This window comes from Oreochromis niloticus, linkage group LG20 (genome assembly GCF_001858045.2).
Source record: "Oreochromis niloticus isolate F11D_XX linkage group LG20, O_niloticus_UMD_NMBU, whole genome shotgun sequence".
Taxonomy (NCBI): Eukaryota; Metazoa; Chordata; class Actinopteri; order Cichliformes; family Cichlidae; genus Oreochromis; species Oreochromis niloticus.
In genome coordinates, this window is record NC_031984.2 from 25,219,935 (window position 1) to 25,239,400 (window position 19,466).

Consider the following 19,466-nt stretch of genomic DNA (forward strand, 5'->3'; position numbering starts at 1 on the left):
TGTGTTTATTCTTAAAAAGAAAAAACAAAACAACCCTGTTAACAACAGAATGCACTGATTTGCAAATCATTTCAATGCTATATTTAAGTAATGTAAACAAATAAAGATGCTGCAATGTTCTGTAAAGCTATCTGAAATAGATTGATGGGCGCACATAGGTATAACCAGGGAAAACGTATCACTGCAAAAAATATCTGAACTCATTTAATTTGAAGAGCATCTCAGAGAGGAAGTAAAGATGGAGAAGTGTCTATTTTCCTGAGAAATACTGTGTAAGAAGATGTTCAATAATTTGTAATACATCTCTCAGTGTAATATAACAAGGAAAATCTTTGTTTCCAAGGGACAAGGCTGAAAACTAACACTGAACAGGCAGAATCATTAGGTCCTGAGGTGGCACTACATTTACAACATAAAAGATTTTATAATGGAAACATCAGTGGGTTCATACAAGCTCAGGAACACGTGTGAAAAACACTGTCAGCAATGAATAAAAGTGTAAATGACACCTCTGGCCACAAGCTCATTTAGGACGATAAACAGAGGTGCCATCAGGACTGCACCGTTCAAAACAAGCATCGGTGATTCTATGGGCTGGAGGCATTAGCTCACAAATGTGAGGGCACCATTGACTCTGAAGAAATTTTGAAGTAGTACATGCTGCTGTATCTGTATCAGCCTGACAATAGCAAACTACTTTCTTACAACATTATAGCTCCACAGTAAGAGTGTTGGGGTGATAAACCCATCTGACTGCAGTACAGGGCTGTCGTTTATTAAAAGCATCTGGTACATTATGAAATGCAAAATACCACAGAGGATTGCCTGAACCGCTCCAAATATTTAGTCAGAATGGCAACACGTTTCACTATTATAACTCCAACAGTACCATTAGCCATGCTTGAAAGAAAATGTGATTAACAAAAATCTGAACTTTTCTAAAATGTGGTACTGGAACCAAATTCAAAATGATCATATATTTTTCAAACTCAAGAAAATTCCTCACTTTTACCATTTTATATTTTTTCGTTGTTCTTCTACAAATTAAATGTACTTCAAATGATTTACAAATCATTACATTCAAATTCTTTCATTTTACAAAGCATCCTGTTTTGCAATCCACTATGTAAAAGATTTAATAGCAGCAAAACATGACAGGAAAACAGTTGGATTTGTTATATTATCCCACTGTCTAATAAAAAAGGTTATCATAGTGCCTACTTGACTCATTGAGACTAATGCTTCAGTTGAGAAGCTCTGTGCCCACCCTCCCTCTCTGTCTGCATGAGGATTAAAGCTGGAGTAGGTAATTTGCAGCGTTGTTGCTTGGCAGGATTAACCCCTCATTTTGTAGGCTAGCCAGTCTTCCCATTGGCTGCGTAGAGGGGATAAAACCCTATCGATGGCGAGTGAGTATTAGCTTACGTCGACTGGATTATCATGACGGAGGGAACAATGATAACCTGTTTCACCAGCTGCCTGAAGTTAAGATGTAGCTACAGATGAGTGAGAAAGTTAAGCAGTGAAGGATCTGGTGGATCTGTTCATTGCAAATCAATGCAAACTTATTCGATGTGGTAACCTTCATCCTATGGTGACACCATTCTGCCATTCATAGGGCAAGAGAAGCTATTGAATGGCTTTATGATGTGATTCAAATCCATTGATACATTTAAATTTAAAACTAAATGATAGTAGATATGAGATCTGAAAGCTGTATTAGCATTACATGTACCTTCTAGTGTTAAATCCTTCTGGTAGAGTTTCATAGATTTGTAGAATCAATGCCAAAGCGGATTAAAGCTGTTCTGGTGGCAAGTTACTTCGACAATTTTACAGCCTCTCTTTTCTTCCCCCCTCTAGACCCATCTGTATGTGTTGTTCACACATTATTCAACAACCAAACAGGTGTGAAACCTTGTGGTCACTGATAAATTTCATGCTTGGATAAATATGTTTGGGTCAATATAAACAAAGAGCCATGATTCTTTCACCACCTCTGTTTCTTCATTCAACCACTAGCAATAACATCACACTAAAGTAGTTCAGTGCTTCTGAACTCAAAGTGTTTCTAGTGTTAAATGTACTTTCTTGATAAACTGCAGCGAATGAGAAAGCGACGAGTATATTTGTGGATCTGCTGCTCAAGGACAAACGGATGTTTCTTTCTGCACTTAGAGGATGTGTACATAATTTTTCTAGGCCCACCCTTGGGCACAGCCTTCAGTGATGTTTAAACTAGATACACGGTGCAAATGCTCATTATCAGTAAACAGAATTAAAAAATTATTTTGGGCACTGAGCTTCACAGTGATTTGAAAACATATAAGACATTACAGCTTTCATGAGAAAAATCCAGGCAGGAGAGAAAGATTACGCAACTTAATGATTTCAAAACTGAAGCTTTTAATTTAATGATTACAGTAATAACACTTTAAGTAATCACACCTGAAAGCAACAATGATCCTTTTTCACATCTTTCACGTCACTCCTGCCATTATATATTTACTCCTCATCCTTGAGGAGCTCCGAGGGATTTCTAGCCACTTCCTGTCTTAGAGGCTTTAGAACTGACTGTCTATGATTTTGTTAAGCGGACTCTTACCATATAGTGGCACACACGCCAGCTACACAAACCCATTTAGTTATGCCATTCAGAATCAGCTGACAGCAGAAACAGACCAATCTGTTTAAGCTGATTAATAATACAACACCATAAGGAAAGCAGGAGATGTCTATAATACAAATATGCCTCAGTGACATAAGAAAAAGATTAAATGGGAAACAAGCAATGTTGCTTTATCCTATTATCTTCACTGCTTTTCTTTTCTGTTTATCCCTTCGTCTCTCTGTGTGTCCATGTTCACACCCCACCCTGCTCGTGACATTAGCTACCACCTACACTTTGCACAGGCTAGGGAAAAAACCACAGGATAGTATATGATCAGGCAGGCATGCTGCTCATAAAGGTCACTGCATGTCTCATGTACAGGGAGCACGCTATGTTTAAAAGTGTGTATGCAGATGAAACGATAGCACACGAGTGGAACTACACTGCTGTACTGCACTGATATGAGCCATGCCAAGAATGAACTGAGGCCAGGGTGGGACAAACGTTGGCAGGCCACCAGACAAACAGTGGGAAGTCTGTTCTCTCTTCAGCAGTAGAGGTTAAAAACTGACATCTTGAGGTCAGGCTTTTTTCAGTGCAAGTAATCCCTAAGTCATTCTTAAGTAATCACTTTGGTTAGCAGAGTAATGTAAGCGACAAGGAGATGCTAAATCCTCCAAGAGCACTGTACTCTTCGAGATCACCATGGAAACCTTTCAAGTTGTATCTAACATTTTAAAGTACAAAACTCTTGAAATAAACTTAAAATGTTTTTATTTCACCAAGGCCTGAGAAAGTTACTGCAGCAATCAGCACAACTTCCTACAGACGGATGAGTAATTATAATTTTCCAATCACAATGCGTTAATTTTCCCATATTAAATATAACGCAGAGGGTATATTTAATGCAAGTTAACTTTAACCTGGCGTGTAAAGACCTGTGAACGCACCATGTGTTTACATTAACAATACAGCAGGTGAAATACACGGCTCCACAAATACCATAAACACAGATACACACGCCTGTCAAACCTGAACAATGCACAAACCCAAGCCCAACTGTTATGACCAGCAGTCACAACTTATTTACTGATTTCTAAAATAACAGCCATGCTTTTTTAAACTACCTTCTACTCATTTCTTAATTACCATAATAGACTTTCTAAATGATATCAACTGTGTCAGATCTAGCTGGCAGTTGTTTAGGATGTAATGGAAGGATTTATTGTTTTATACTTAAGGGGGGGCTCATAACTGTCTGACTCTTTTCCATGAAGACTGATGCTACATTATGATGCTGCAGGAACATGGCACCGCATTGGTTTAATTAATACAAATGTATATTGTCTGATCTTTCAGTATAATAAACTCAAATATACAAAACAGGAACTCTGGTCATCACAGTCTTTTGCAACAGTTATGCTGTAAAACACCATCACTGGTCTTTTTGCCATCCAGCCTAGCCTAAATAAACAGGCTGTATTTGAATAAACAAACAGTCCCAGCTTTAATGATCTGACACGGGCATCTGCTTCTTACCTCTCTATGACATAGAAGTTGTCTCCATCGTCTCCCTGGTCTATGACGTGCTCCTGAGGCTTAACAATCAACTCAAACATAGCGTCCAGCACCTGTGAGAACTGCTCCTTCATACGGGAACAGAAAAAGGATGTCAGCCACAAATGAGGAAGATGAGTAACAGGGAAAATATATTTTGTGTGTGCATGTGCTTGTGCATCAATAATTTCAGTTAGCTTCTGCGTGTGTGTTGCTCCTGAAGGGAGACGAGATGAAATTTAATTATCCCATCAGGGAAATGGTGTTAGAAAGTACACAAGGGAAAGAAAGAGGACCATTTTCGAGTCGACAATACAATGGATTTTTTCACAATGTCAGATTTACCCCAACAGCAATTGACTTTAAGAAACATAATTTACATGTGCTGTTTATGTGACCCAAACAAGACATTAATTCATTGCACACACGAACACCACAAGTAGTAATATAGCATTATTTGCATGTTACCCTACTGCAAAAATGTTTGAGTATTTTACGTATCTCCTAGCATGCAGGAAACCTGAATAAACAAATGGGGAAAGTTAATAATAAAAATTGTTTCATGGCCTCACTGACAGGTTTAATGAGGAAGGCGTCCCTTCAGGAATCATTCTTTGTTCAACCTTTTTCCTTTCTTTTTTTTTTTAAAATAGTTTTATCCATTGCTAACCATCTGTGTACACATCTCTTCATGTTTTGTTTTGTTTGTTTGTGTGACTGATTTACTTGATCTAGTGTTTTGAAGAGTAGGATGTCTCGGCAGGCCTCTTGGAGTCTGCAGCGCTGTACGTCTGTTTTTGGGTGAACCACTCTGGGTTCAGTGTCTTCGTCATCCTCGTCTGGGTTGAATGCTTCCGCACACACTACAGACAAAGAAATCCAGGTAAAAAATAACGTATTCTACTACTCTTTCAGAGTAAGCATTAAGCCACTTTAACCAAAAACATAAATACAGTACGGTGCAAAAGTTTGGGCAACCTTGTTAATAGTCATTATTTTCCTGTATAAATCGTTGGTTGTTACAATAAAAAAATGTCAGTTAAATATATCATAAAGGAGACACACACAGTGATATTTGAGAAGTGGAATGAAGTTTATTGGATTCACAGAAAGTGTGCAATAATTGTTTAAACAAAATCAGGCAGGTGCATAAATTTGGGCACCACAAAAAAAAGAAATGAAATTAATATTTAGTAGATCCGCCTTTTGCAGAAATTACAGCCTCTAAACGCATCCTGTAGGTTCCAATGAGAGTTTGGATTGTGGTTGAAGTTATTTTGGACCATTCCTCTTTACAAAACATCTCTAGTTCATTCAGGTTTGATGGCTTCCGAGCATGGACAGCTCTCTTTAACTCACACCACAGATTTTCAATAATATTCAGGTCTGGGGACTGAGATGGCCATTCCAGAACATTGTACTTATTCCTCTGCATGAATGCCTTAGTGGATTTTGAGCAGTGTTTCGGGTCGTTGCCTTGTTGAAAGATCCAGCCCCGGCGCAGCTTCAGCTTTGTCACCGATTCCTGGACATTGGTCTCCAGAATCTGCTGTTACTGAGTGGAATCCATGTGTCCCTCAACTTTGACAAGATTCCCAGTCCCTGCACTGGCCACACAGCCCCACAGCATGATGGAACCACCACCATATTTTACTGCAGGTAGCAGGTGTTTTTCTTGGAATGCTGTGTTCTTTTTCCTCCATGCATAACGCCCCTTGTTATGCCCAAATAACTCAATTTTCGTTTCATCAGTCCACAGCACCTTATTCCAGAATGAAGCTGGCTTGTCCAAATGTGCTTTAGCATACCTCAAGCGGCTCTGTTTGTGCTGTGGGCGGAGAAAATGCTTCCTCTGCATCACTCTCGCATATAGCATCTCCTTGTGTAAAGTGCGCCGAATGGTTGAACGATGCACAGTGACTCCATCTGCTGCAAGATGATGTTGTAGGTCTTTGGTGCTGGTCTGTGGGTTGACTCTGACTGTTCTCATCATTCGTCACTTCTGTCTATCCAAGTTTTTTTTCTTGGTCTGCCACTTCCAGCCTTAACTTGAACTGAGCCTGTGGTCTTCCATTTTCTCAATATGTTCCTAACTGTGGAAACAGACAGCTTAAACCTCTGAGACAGCTTTCTGTATCCTTCCCCTAAACCATGATGGTGAACAATCTTTGTCTTCAGGTCATTTGAGAGTTGTTTTGAGACACCCATGTTGCTACTCTTATGTCATGCTGAAAAATTGATCTGTTACTAGACTCTTTCCAAATAGTAATGTATGCTGCATCAAAATCTGATGGCATTTTTCATGATTCTTCATAACTTCATCCATTTTGACAAGACCCAACACCTCTGGCTGAAATGCAGCCTGAAACCATTATAAAACCTTCACCGTGTTTTAAAGATGGCTGCAGACTCTCACTGCTGCACCTTTCTCCTGTCCTCCTGTGTATATGTCTGCAACGATCTTCAGTCCAGTTCTTGTGGAATGTGGCATACGTCAGCCTTTTCTCCACGTCTACCTTAAGAATGGCTTCAGCACAGTCATTGTTTTACTGAGACTGTTTCAGTGAATACTAGATGGATCGACTAAAAGGCAAGCATCTTTCAGGTCCTGTGTCAGGTTTTTGCTGGGGTTTTTTTTTTTTCTTTTAAGGACATGACTTTCTGGTACTGCTGGAGACAGTTTTTTTTATTTATTTTTTTTTATTTTAGGGCTGCCCCTCCTTTTCAGCCAATAGCTTCTTTGTTGATCACTTTGTTAGTGAAAAAAAATATGATTTCATGCCTGCGTCATCACTATGATTTTTCGTAGATTTAACTACAGAAATGGAAACACATTATGTGGTATTATGACTTGTTTTGTTACGTGTAGAAGCAACACTCGTTCATCCCTTGAATTAAGTGTGTTTTTTTTTTAATTCCTTAATGATTCATATGTTAGTGTTAAGTCTTTAAAAAAGATTGCTATGAGAAAGGTCAGATGTAAGTGAGTGTAATAGCAGCCAATATAAAGACCTTTAGAAAGCTTGGAGAATTATTACTCAAGACAAAAGAAAAAAAAAAAAAAACAACTGAAGGAAGTCTGGCTCCTTGGCAGCAAAATGTAAGCAACATAAGGGGGCTCAAGAGTTTTGCATAGCACTGTATAATAACTTCACCAAGCTCTAAATAACCAGGACACGAAGGCATACAGAAATGTAAAAAAATTTTTTTAAAAACATACCAAAAACTTGCCTTAAAAATAACAAACCTTGTCAAAAATACACTACTCTGTCCCTTACATTGTAAACTGGTAAGCTAATTTACTAATTTAACTTCAAAATGAACCACTCTTAACAGCCCAGAGTCCACTCAACAAAAAGTGTGTGTATGTAAGATAATTATGTTTGTAAGATAATTCAATTTTCTCACATTCTTCTGGACAATAAAAAACAAACAAATGTTTCTACACACCAGCGTAGGGAAAGAGGACCGCAGGACACTGGACCAAGGAAATGACACATGTGCAGCGACATGTTTTGCCACAGCGCATGACAAACACTGACAAGGTCATTTCAGATAGTCACTATTTATCTGTTTCCTTCACTTCTGTAGAGAGAGGGACACCACTTCTCACAAAACACAATGATGCCTCTGTGTGTGTGTGAGTACACAATTGCAAGATTAGAGTCTTCTCTTCCTGCAGTCATAACAATGATGTCTGAAGCAGTGTGACCTCTGGAGAGTCAATGTGCTAACTCATTTGTTTCAGTTTGAAGAAATAAATATGCAAAAGTGTGAGTTTCAGTGCTCTTCAGTTCATAATATGGTAGTTAATTAGGAGTGAGAACACAATCTTAAACAATGAGGCATCACACCCAAGACCTACAAAGGTAATGGACATATTGGGTCATCCAAATAGGCTATTCCTTACTTTTTCTGCCCCAAAATACAAGTGTTTGGACCAAACACTATATTATTTTAAAAAAAATGATAAATGGATTTTTTGATCCAAAGCACAGTTTAAAAGCTTCAAGGCTGAATTTTTGTTTAACACTTTAAACTACGTCATCAGAAATTCCTTTACTTAGCACGTCCTTGGAAAGCGGCCCTCTCCCCCCAACTATTTGTTCTTGCATTAGAGCCACTGACAGAAACTCTGAGCAGATTCTCATATTAACTGCTGCAATACAAAACAGAACTCTCATAATATCACTGTACAGAGAGGATATTTTGATTTATAGTGCCAAGCCACAACAAACGATGCCCCATCTTTGTTTAATCAACTTATTTGGAAGTGTTGTCGGACACTGCACTAAATGGTCTGAAAGTGAAATCATGCCTGTTACTAAATGAACCACAGACCAGTGGTTTAATATCACAAAATAATCTAATTATTAAGGAATCCTAATTACAAGACAATGCCAAGAAGGTTTTAGGCAAACGTCTTTGTATCTAAATAACAATCAAACAATCTCCTTGTGAAATTATTCACATATTAAGTTTTGGATGCTACACCTACCTCAACATTTAGAAAAGTAAAGAGTAAATGCTTTTGTGTAACTGTTGGACGACGTCATTACACCTTTTCTGGACAGTATTCTACTCCCTTTTCTTCTCTTATTAATTTAAGGGCAGACTACACTTTTATTTTTAATGAAACACATGGACAAGGCATTTCTTTGGATTTTGGCTGCCTTTTAGATATATTGCAAAATCTGATCGTCGTTTTCTGAGTTCATAATTTCATCAATTTTGACAAGATCCTCAACACCACTGACTGATGTGCAGCTCGAAAAGCATGACAGGGCCTCCACCATGTTTTACAGATTGCTGTGGACATTGTTGAACCTCTTTTTCCTTCTCCATCAATACCAACAGAAATTTTAAACAAAAATTTCAAATTTGGATTCATCACTCCATAAGACCTGTTCCCACTGATTTTCAATCCAGTTCTTGTGAAATTTGGGGATTCTTGGGATATTTGTTCATCTGGTGTAAGTGGTTGTTTGTTTTTTTTGTTTGTTTGTTTTTTAAGGCCTATAACCTCTTCCTTTATCCTCCACTTCTACAGTTTTCCAAATAGCTCTTTGAAAATCCGGGGTGGGGGGGGTGGGGGGGGTGTCCCCCAAAAAACCTATTTTCAAACGGTTTTCTTTGGGACTTTTTAAAAGATGAAACTTTTTAAACAACTGGAGCAAATTTGTTTTTGCAACAGGCTGCTAGTAACAAACTGACTCAGGATACAATTGAAAATTGATTGTCTGCTATGTGTAGGTACAGGACTGATTCGTTCCTTAGGGATTTCTAGGTAGGAAAAGAGAGAGAGAGAGAGAAAAAAAAAAAACATCCTGTGTAAAAGGTCAGGTACATACGTTGGACGCGTGAAAAAGCAGCCAAACTCCAAAGAAAAACTTCCGAAAGAGAATTACTGCTCAAGACTACTTTAAAAATAAAAAAGTGTGGCTCCTCGTAAAATATAAGGAAACAAGGGGAGCTCAAGACTTATGCAAAGAACTCTACATCACACCCAAAATGAAGCCATCATTGAATATACATACAAATGCCTGAAAAGGAAAACTACAAACATGGGCCTTCGTTTCTGAAGAATCTTTGTGGTGACATCTCTGGGAAACATGACGAGCATCACAGTGACGCTCCATCTTTGTTGCTATATTAAAGCAATTCTTCCTCATGGCTCTGAAGGGATCATCGTGTCTTACAACATTACCACAACAAAGGTTTGCTCGCACCACACAGCATCTTTGTCAACAAAGAATATTTGAACTGTTCTGTTTACCAAATCATAGCAACAAGGACCTCTGGGCAGCAAAATGTCATTGTTCTAAATTAGCTTTATGAAAAGAAAAAAAAAAAGAAGAAGAAAGTTGTTAAAATGTGCAATTTCTCCAAAGAAACCTTAATAAGACTGTGGCAAAGACAGGAGGTCAGTAATGATAAAACAGCAGTGCAGATAAACATCAGGGGACACACCCAGAGCCTAATCAAAGTGCAGCGCTCTGTGACGGCTGACGACATTCAGCCACTCGTGTAAACACTACAGAAGTATGACGGAGCGTGAGAAAACAAGAGCACAGTGCACACCAAACCACAGACACTAAAAACACAGAAACAGAGACGAGGCAGACGCACAAGACCCAAAACACACCACAGTGAAGCTTCTTAACACTGTTGTACATTTGTGACGTGCACAAATACAGTGATTACCCCCCCCCCCAAAAAAATGCCTAAACACCGTTCTATTGCAAAAGCAGATACTAATCAGCCCCACAGGCGCGCACACATACACAAACACAAACTGTTGGTAAGCTGTTTTGGCAGTGATGTATGTAATGTCGCCAGTGGTGTGGTTTACACTTAGGGGACATGACGTCAAACACACACAAACACACGCCGGTGAACTTACCTGACACTCTCCTGTTGAATCTGCTTGGTGGTGGAGCTGTGAACAGACAGAAAGAAAGAATTATGTTTTAATGTGGTGACATTTAATACAATTTCATGATTATATGGAAGAAAAAAATCCATATAACTATTATGTGCTCTGAACAGATGGTGTTCATAATTGAAGGAGATTGGACAAAAGGTAGACAGACAGAGATAATGAGACTAAAAGTGGGACACATTCAGAGGTGCAGGTGGGCAAGAAGATTTAGAGAGAAACCAAGTGCAACCAGGAGAGATTTAGGCTAAGAGATATGAGAATGCAACAAAGAGCATTTTCGGATTAGCAGAGTTATCAGTCTCTTTATACACATTAATGAGCAGTGACTAAAGACACCAGCACGCACGCACGCACACACACACTTTCCCTGAACTGAAGAGATGCATTTTTTCATGACTACAAAGTGGAAAAATGAAACAAAAGTTGATCACAAAAAAACAAAAAAACAAAAAAACAACAACAAAAAAAAAAAAAAAAAAAAAAAAAGAGATGAATGTATTTCCAAATAACTTAATAAGGAAGCCTCAGATGCTTACAAGTAAAACATTTCTTACTAATCGTATGTGTAATGAAGGTTATGCTGGAATAAAATCCAGCTGACAGATCACATTACATGCAATAATCATTTGGTTGCCTAAATAAGCAACACATTTTTTCCCCCAAGTGTCGACAGGTTTCTGCATTCAGAGGTTTGCGGTTTGTTTATATTTTGTTTCGACAAGACGACTTGTATGCACGCCAGTGTAGCCAGCTTCAAGCTGTTGCAAAGCACTGTTTGGATGCACAGATGCTGCTGGGGCGCTGTTAACATTTCTGAGCCACCAAGATAGCACATGTGATCTGTCTCTGCTTTCAAATTCAGCTTTCAAGGACTCAAAACAGCATGCACCTCCACTACCAGTGTTTTCTTAAGCAAAACACGAGTATGTAATGGTAATCGCTGCAGATCTCAATGTGATGAAGAAAAAACAAAACATGAGGCGGCATGATGTGTTTTTCTGAGTTCTGCTCATCCCAGATTGTTTTTAATTGCCCAGTGTATTCCTGAAACCCAAAGCTAAACACATTGTACTCTGTACAAACTAAACAAACACTGAGCCAAATAATGGTCAATGCACATTAGTAACTGCATATTCACAGAGATGCTTATCAACTTGTGTCATGTTCATACAAGTGGATGGAGTGCACTATGAACTCAAATTACAATACAGTTCAGATGTGGTGACATCTGTAAAATAAAGAGGAGCTACCCTTCTTTTATTACACTGCCCTATAATTTATAAATAAGAGCAATCATGAAAAGTCCCTTTATGGTGTCAATCATGATACAGAGAGCAATAAAACAAGAAATGGACTTTGCCTTCAGTCTTGATTAAAACACCTAGTAAACGCCTTTCTCCTTAGGGACACCAGTAAACCTGCGTGTATTAATACTGAACTCTTTATCGTGTTACAAACGAGCCTCCACAAAGTAGTTTTTCACACAGTGTTCTTAAACACAGTGCATACCAGACATGAAAAGTAGGGCTGTACTCTTAAAGTTAACTGGGTGAGACTACAGCCTGAAACTGGTCTATTTCTGCTAATGTAAGCTGACCATTTGGGCACGCAGCAGCTACTCTTACTGCTGGTGCTGCCCCCCCCCCCTTTTTTTTTTTTTTTTTTGCAGACTTTGCCCAGCTGAGGCACAGGAATACTTGCCACGAAGCCATCCTTTTGCTCACAATCTTTTCTCCTGGCTTTATGGCCTCCCAAGCTCAAGGACTGGTGAGGTCCTGTGTCAAAGAAATTATTAACAGGGCAATGAGCTCTTAAAAGGAAATAAAACAGCTTTAACATTTCTATCTGTTATTATTCAGAGTTTGGACAATAACACATTAATTCCCTGTGTTACTTTGATAGTTGATTATACAGGAGCTGGCTTTAGCCAATGTTAGTAACAACATTAAAACCAAACACAGGAAAAACATCCTACCTAAATCAGGGAATATTTCCTGGAAATGTTTCAACAACAACTATAATTGAGTTTAATATCTGGTCATGATTTCAAGTGCTGCACACTTGACAAAAGGACATTTTCAGAGCTATGGCAGCCCGGAAGAACACAGCTGGGTATAAATAGATAGCAGTGTAGATGAGAGCATATGTACAGTGAAACAATGGTTCTGCATTGTGTGTGTGTGTGTGTGTGTGTTATGGCTGGGAAGTATATCTACTTTAGTGCATTGATAGCTTTTCAAATGAGATACAAAAATGAGACAATATCATTTCTATCTAGACAAACTAAAGTTGGTTACATAATGTGTTTCTTCGGTAAAGCCAGTGCAACAGCTGTGCCCTCGAGTTTGTACGTACTTGTGAGTGTTTAAGTCTGTGTGCAACATGGCCTTCATTTACGCACGCAGAGGGTAAGGTTGAGGTTCTAAACACCTGCTTTCTAGCAGTGGGCTGTTACAAGCCAGTGTGGGTATGGTTCACGGCTGAAATACAGATACACACACAGCATGTGTCCATTGCTACCTTATTACCATCCTGTCAGAGCAAATTAGATCTGGACTGTGAAGACAGGAGCTTGGGGAAAACTCACATACACACACCACTTTATTGCAGTCATCTGGGGATATGGAGAGGGTTTAACAATGCCTACTCTCTCTGGAGGTCAGGCTTACTTTGGCTCAACAGATAAAGCCATAGAGGGGTCCTAGTTAATAGTACACTGACATCTGTGTCACATCCAAGAGAAAATGATACAGAAGTGTGCGTGTGTGTGTGTGTGTGTGTGTGTTAGCTCTCACATATATACCAGATAGTCAGGCTCTTGTGATCTCCTTAACTTGAAATCTGGATCTGCCTGCTTGCATGTTCAGTTTTAATGCCAACGCATGAGTAGAACCTACAGTGTCGGAGCCACCAATAAAAGTTACAAGCCCAACTGAAGTAGTCCTTGGCAGATTATAATTTAACCATTCAAATCAAAGCAAAAACATAGCTCTTGAAGAGGCTCTACACAAAGCAGAGGCAGATAATCTTGTGTTTTCTCATAAAACTGGGTGGGTAATGTTAATGAACATTAGCCAAAACAGGAAGTAGATTAATTTTCATTTTGCCAACACTAATGCATGAAGTGGTGGTGGTGGTGGTGGGGTAAAATGGCACTTACACAAATCAATGTTTGTCTAAAACCCCCCAAAACAAAACAAAAACAAAAAACACCCCCCCCCCCACACCCACACACACACACACACACACACACACAAATGTCTCATAAATACAGATTATAAATCCAAAAGTAGCCTTTTTTTCTACAAAAGGGTCACTGTTTTGTTTATCACATGAGCAGTCAGTGGTGACACACAATTACACTGATATCCTATTTTACTTTTTTAACAGGGAACCTAATATATTTCATGTAAAATTAGAAAAAAAAATCTCAGTCCGGGCACTTAAGTTATGTCTTACAGTAGTGATGTCAGTATGGCTTCAGTAATGCACACTGTTTTCTATATTGGTAATTACTGTGATGAGCTTTAAAAACATCATCTTATTGAAACAAATTTTAATTCTTAAACTACTATTTAAAAAAGCAATTTATATGAGGTAATAACAGATTAGTAATTTTTATTTTTTACAAGCTACAATGGGAAAGTCTAACGACACTCTGACTTCAGATGCGTCATTATGCAACCAAAGTCAACAAGTCTTAGCTTCACAGAGAGCAGTAGTATACTTTTTGCCCTTTTTTCACATGTTTAGTTGTTCCTCCACCTCATTCACTGGAAATCATGTCCATAAGAAATGTGGTCAGCACACAGCACTTGAGGTGAAGCCTGCAGAAAAGCAAGGCTGGAAAGCAACCCACCCATTAGTTCAGGGTTAAAATTAAATGGTCTATCACTAACTGTAAGTGTTCTTGAATAAAACAGAATACTGTTTTCTATAACTAACAAGATGAATATGTGCTGTAGTTAATTTAGATATCAAGACTAAACATGCTAAAATACATAACAATGTAGTATGTATTTAACACACATGCACATAACACTAACATTCTTCCATCAGTGACCTCAGGTTCACCTGCTCATTCATCTATCAGCCCTTCTTCCATAAGAGCTTGGTAGCTCTGAAGATATACAATTTGTGATACACTGAACGAAAAATTTAACATAAGCTGGTTTCTTAAAAGAGGTGCATTGAGAAAAATCCCACCACCACCTGGGAAGATTTAACTTCAGCTTAACCTAATTTTTACCCTTTCCCAAACACACTTTTCTCTCCCTTCAACACAATCCCCATTTCCCTTAAGCGCTACCATTCACCCACCAACAGGGAGGACGCATTCCAAACTGCTTAAAATGATTTGTTTTGATCCGACTCAAACTCACGAACAGGTCAGATCGCTGCAGGTACCGCAGGCAAGAGGCACAAAAACGAGAGGAAAAAAGAAGAAAAAAAGAATATTCTCACACAGAATTTAAGATCCACACATAGACCACAACAGGCCATGCTTGGAAACACTGATATACTTTGTTCAGCAAAAAGCTGCTATAATGCCCACCTCACTGCTGTTTGACTGAATATATGCAGACAATATTTTGTTTTACAGCTGTTGTCTGTACTTTTGCCCTTTACATTTAAAGCACACATTGATTTCCAGACCACTGTTGCTTAGGTTTCACATACTTGTTTAAGGTTCACGTTCCTTTATATGGTCTACCTAAAAGAATAACTGATCATATATTTTACAAGTTAATACTGTCCTCCTCCATGATTTTACTGTATCCTCAAATGGTGCCTAAATTCTATTGGTTTGGGGGTTGTTGTTTTTTTTTATTTAAATGCAAAAGATTGATTCCCTCTTCTTCTTTACTCTTCTTAGAGTCCAGAAGTTTTCAAAGGCTCATCCAGTTTCTTTTGGGCAGAGACAAGTCCACAAGAATTGCTTTTAAGTTCCCTTTGGTTGTCTGTGTCCCCTGATTGTAGGCAGCATACTGCCTGATTCCATATAACACTGAGGGCTCTGATATATTTAGCGCTGCCCTGGGATCACTGCTGCTGTGATACTGCAACCATATTTCAGTGCTACCATGAAGGTTGCGCTGAAATGACAGAGGTATGAGGAGCTACACCCGCAGGATCTTATCACAAACTGCTGATCTGCAGCAGTTCACATAAGTGATGATCACTGCACTGGTGATCTGCTGCTGCACTGTGTTTATTTCAGAACAGACCCTTTTAATGCGATATAAAGTCTGGGCGGTGACGTGAACAGTGAGCTGCCTTTTCTCTGGTCCTGTGGTTTTTTAGAGCTATGCATTTCACCACCATGTGTGTCAAACTGCAACCAAAGTCAACAAACGAAACAGCAAGTAGACGTGGATCTTTCGGGGTCATTTAGGTGCAGTGTTGAGGTGAGAAACAATTGTGCTGCAGAAATCTTTTCAACCAAAAAAAAAAAAAAAAAAAATCTGAAAAGTAGATCTCTAATACTTAAAAACACCTTCTTGATACTCTGTTATAACAGTTCCACTTTGAGAAAATCTACTCTAAAAACCCATCGTCTCTGGTCTGATGACTTTGCTGTTCAAGTGTTCCAGTGTAGCCAGTAAATGTTTGGATAATTTTCAAATGTCCATGCTAATGGCTAAAAAAAAAAAAAGTATATCTAAACCTTAACTGTAAAATAGTTTGTTTACAATAGTCAGTTTAAAAGTGAATTGGGTACTGTCAGTCTGCAGAGTTCTCTTTTAAAAGGATGTAGATATAATAAAATTGTGTGTGCACATGCTTTTATGCATTTCCAGTGTGTGGGTGCATAAGGCTGCGCATGCAAAGTGTGAAGTGCTCTCCCTACAGTCATGTGGCTGAGGGGGTTGGGGGCGGGGTAGGGTGGTGGTGGTGATGGTGGTGGCGGTACCAAGTGTACGCCTGAAGTTGCCTTGGCAACCTAACACAAAGAAGATCTCATTGCCATAACAACACAACCCCCTTCACCAGCCCCCCCCCCCCCCCCCCCCCCCAAACAATCCAGCTCGTAACAAGTAGAAGAGCACCCCCCTCCTCGTGTTTTTCCCATTTCTCTCCATCCCTCCCTATACTCCCACGCACAGCTATAGCAGCATTAACAGATGGAGGGAAGAGTAAAATAGAGAGGGGACCACAGAGGAAGAAACAAAAACACCAGAAGGGGTGATAGAGTGATTCTGACTGTGGAGGGGGGGGAAGATGAGTGATGACTATTGAGCTACCTTGTACGACTATCAATACAGAAAAGGAAAAAAGGAACGAACGACAGAGAGCACCCTTACTTCAGACTGTGCATAAATACAGGAAGTGGGCAAACGGATATGAAGGGGAGAGGGAGAGAGAGATTCCCTGCTTGGTGTTTTCTATCGATTTCCCTTGCAACCTTTCTCAGTGTGTAACTGTCTGCTCAGCCCATCGATACATCATTCAGTTAGCTGGAGGAGACCAAATGAGGAATTTAGCCAGAAGATGCTTCAAATTCCAATTCTGCAATGTTTGCTTCAACAAAAGGCCTACTAGGTGATGACACTAATAAGACTGACAAGTTCGAGAGGTACAGTTGAAGAAAACACAAAAGACCAATCTGCCACAGTTAACAAGGAATGAATGAGCCCCAACCTAAACTAAGGAAGCAGTGCTGGCTTTCAAAGCGTAGTGCTACAAGAAAAAAGTGACAAGTTTGGATTTGTCTAGTATTAGCTGCTCACACCTCCTAGTTTCCGTTTAAGCACTCTTCCTGGAATAGTAACACTGAAACGGAGGAAATTTTTGGCTTTTAAAAGACCGGGTCAGTCCATTACATTAGCCATCCTGGCAGAGAGTCAAACACCATTTAGAGTCTTCAATCTATTAAACAGAACGAGTCTGGCAGAATAAAATAGTGACGGGGACTTGATCGTGCTTGGCGTGTATGTGCTGCTGGCAATTTTTCAGAACAACACTGAAAATAGACTATGAATGATGCATGACTATTTGACACCCTTTATTACATCACGAAAATTTACCTTAAAGTCTAACCCTAACTCAAGTTTCAAAAATGATACACATCCACAGGTCCTATTACGGGAGGGGGAAGATCATTATTTTGCCAGCATATCAAACACAAGGGGTAGTAATTTACTCATTTCAAGCATCAGAGTGCAGCTGAAAATGATTGATTGCTTTTTCATCTCCAATTCCACAGTAGCAACTCCCAATTCCTGAGAAATTTGTATAGTTTCATCCCTACAACTTTGCTCAACCTGCAAAAATAAAATGTTAGTATTATTGTTTAGATAGAAAAAAAACAAAAAACAACTGCATCTAAAATGTTTACAGCTGATCTATGGATAGATCTAAAATATACACACATATTCAATAATGTTTCAATAAAAGCAAAAAAAAACCCCAACATAATTTAGTTGGTACTAGCTCTGAGATTAAGCTAGGACTTTACAGACATTTGTGATTTGGATTTTTGATGCAATTTTAAAGACCAAAAATTACACTAATCTTTGTTTTGCCATCTATTCCTCTCTCCCACCTCACCTAAAGCATATCCCCTGCTCAGCAACAGCTCCTGCCATCTGTTCCTCCTCTCTCCATCTCTTTTCATCCAGTCCTCTCAGCCTCTATGCTTATGCCTGTTCCTCTTACTTTCTCTGCCTCTCAAGGCCTGATTGATAAGAGTGTCAGGGATCAGGGTCAGATGTGGAGCGGGGAGCTTCCCCTCACGTGTTGCCTCTCCTCCAGAGCTAGCCGCCAAGGACTTCAACTCAGCAAGACTCTGTTGGCCCGCCCTCACATAAACACACTCGCATGCATTTACGAACAGTAGCTTAAACAGGCATTTGGACCCACAGCAAGACAGGAAGCACAATCCACATAGATACATAAAGCATAAGAAAGATGTTCATATAGGCACACAAAAAGGAGACGTAGACACATAACTGGCAAACTCAAAAGCAGACTCAATAAAGCACATCATCAGCTCGAGAACTACTGCACACTCCCTTGTACACTGAATACAAATTCCGCTCACTGGAGGGAAAGTACAGAGGACTGGTCTAAAGTGGGGGAAAAAAATATTCCATGCCATTACCCTGCATGTTCTGCTCCACAGATAACATTTATACATGTACCGCTATATATCAGCAGTCGGTAACACAAACACATTTTTTTTTTAATACAATTTTTAAACAGGGATTTTTAATGAATACAGGTTCATTAAATTAAAATACATGTATAGTAGGGAATAGAGGCAATAGACCCTCAAAATTATATGACAATATTTCAAGAAGATTTCTGAATATAAAGAAAAAATCCAGAACAACATTTCATCAATGCTTGCAGCTTGCAGGCAGCATTATTTATAATATCCTTTTCCAATGAGCTACTGTCACAGATGACACACTACATAATTTGAAGTGTGAAGCTATTGAAGCAAGGTGCCAGCAGCAGGAGCATTACAGTGCAACAGTAGTGACACAGCAATATATCCAGGATAAAGATGTTAGCACTAAAGTAGTCTAGGTAGTATTTTCTCTGGAAATTTTAAGTAAAAGTATAATATAGTTGTTTAACACTTTAGTTTAACAGCAACAGAAGTAGCAGTAAGAAGTAAGAGTTAATCCTGTAAAATAAAATTGAAAAACATTTTCCAGCTAGTATGTTGTAAATCTTGGGCCAAGCTTTTTAACCAGTTGCTTTAAAACCCTGCCTTTTTACCATGTGACCACCTCAGTAATTTCCATCCACTGTTTGCTCTTCCTGTCATATGGTATCCAGCTAGCAATCGAGTCATTTGTTTACTTTTGGGTCGCATATCACCAGCTTCTAGCATCTCCTCCTTTG

The 19,466-nt window shown here is 39.0% G+C and overlaps 1 protein-coding gene across 2 annotated transcripts in view; it reads right to left on the reverse strand.

Annotated features, from left to right (window-relative positions):
* Positions 1 to 19,466, reverse strand: part of prkar2aa (protein kinase, cAMP-dependent, regulatory, type II, alpha A) — a 43,572-nt gene that overhangs the window by 4,491 nt on the left and 19,615 nt on the right. For both annotated transcript variants that reach the window (XM_005478353.4, XM_005478352.4), the window contains exons 3-5: positions 10,572 to 10,607; positions 4,895 to 5,031; positions 4,151 to 4,257 (exon numbers count right to left, since the gene is read on the reverse strand). In XM_005478353.4, the coding sequence (XP_005478410.1) occupies positions 4,151 to 4,257; positions 4,895 to 5,031; positions 10,572 to 10,607 (280 nt within the window). The remainder of the gene's footprint in view (positions 1 to 4,150; positions 4,258 to 4,894; positions 5,032 to 10,571; positions 10,608 to 19,466) is intronic.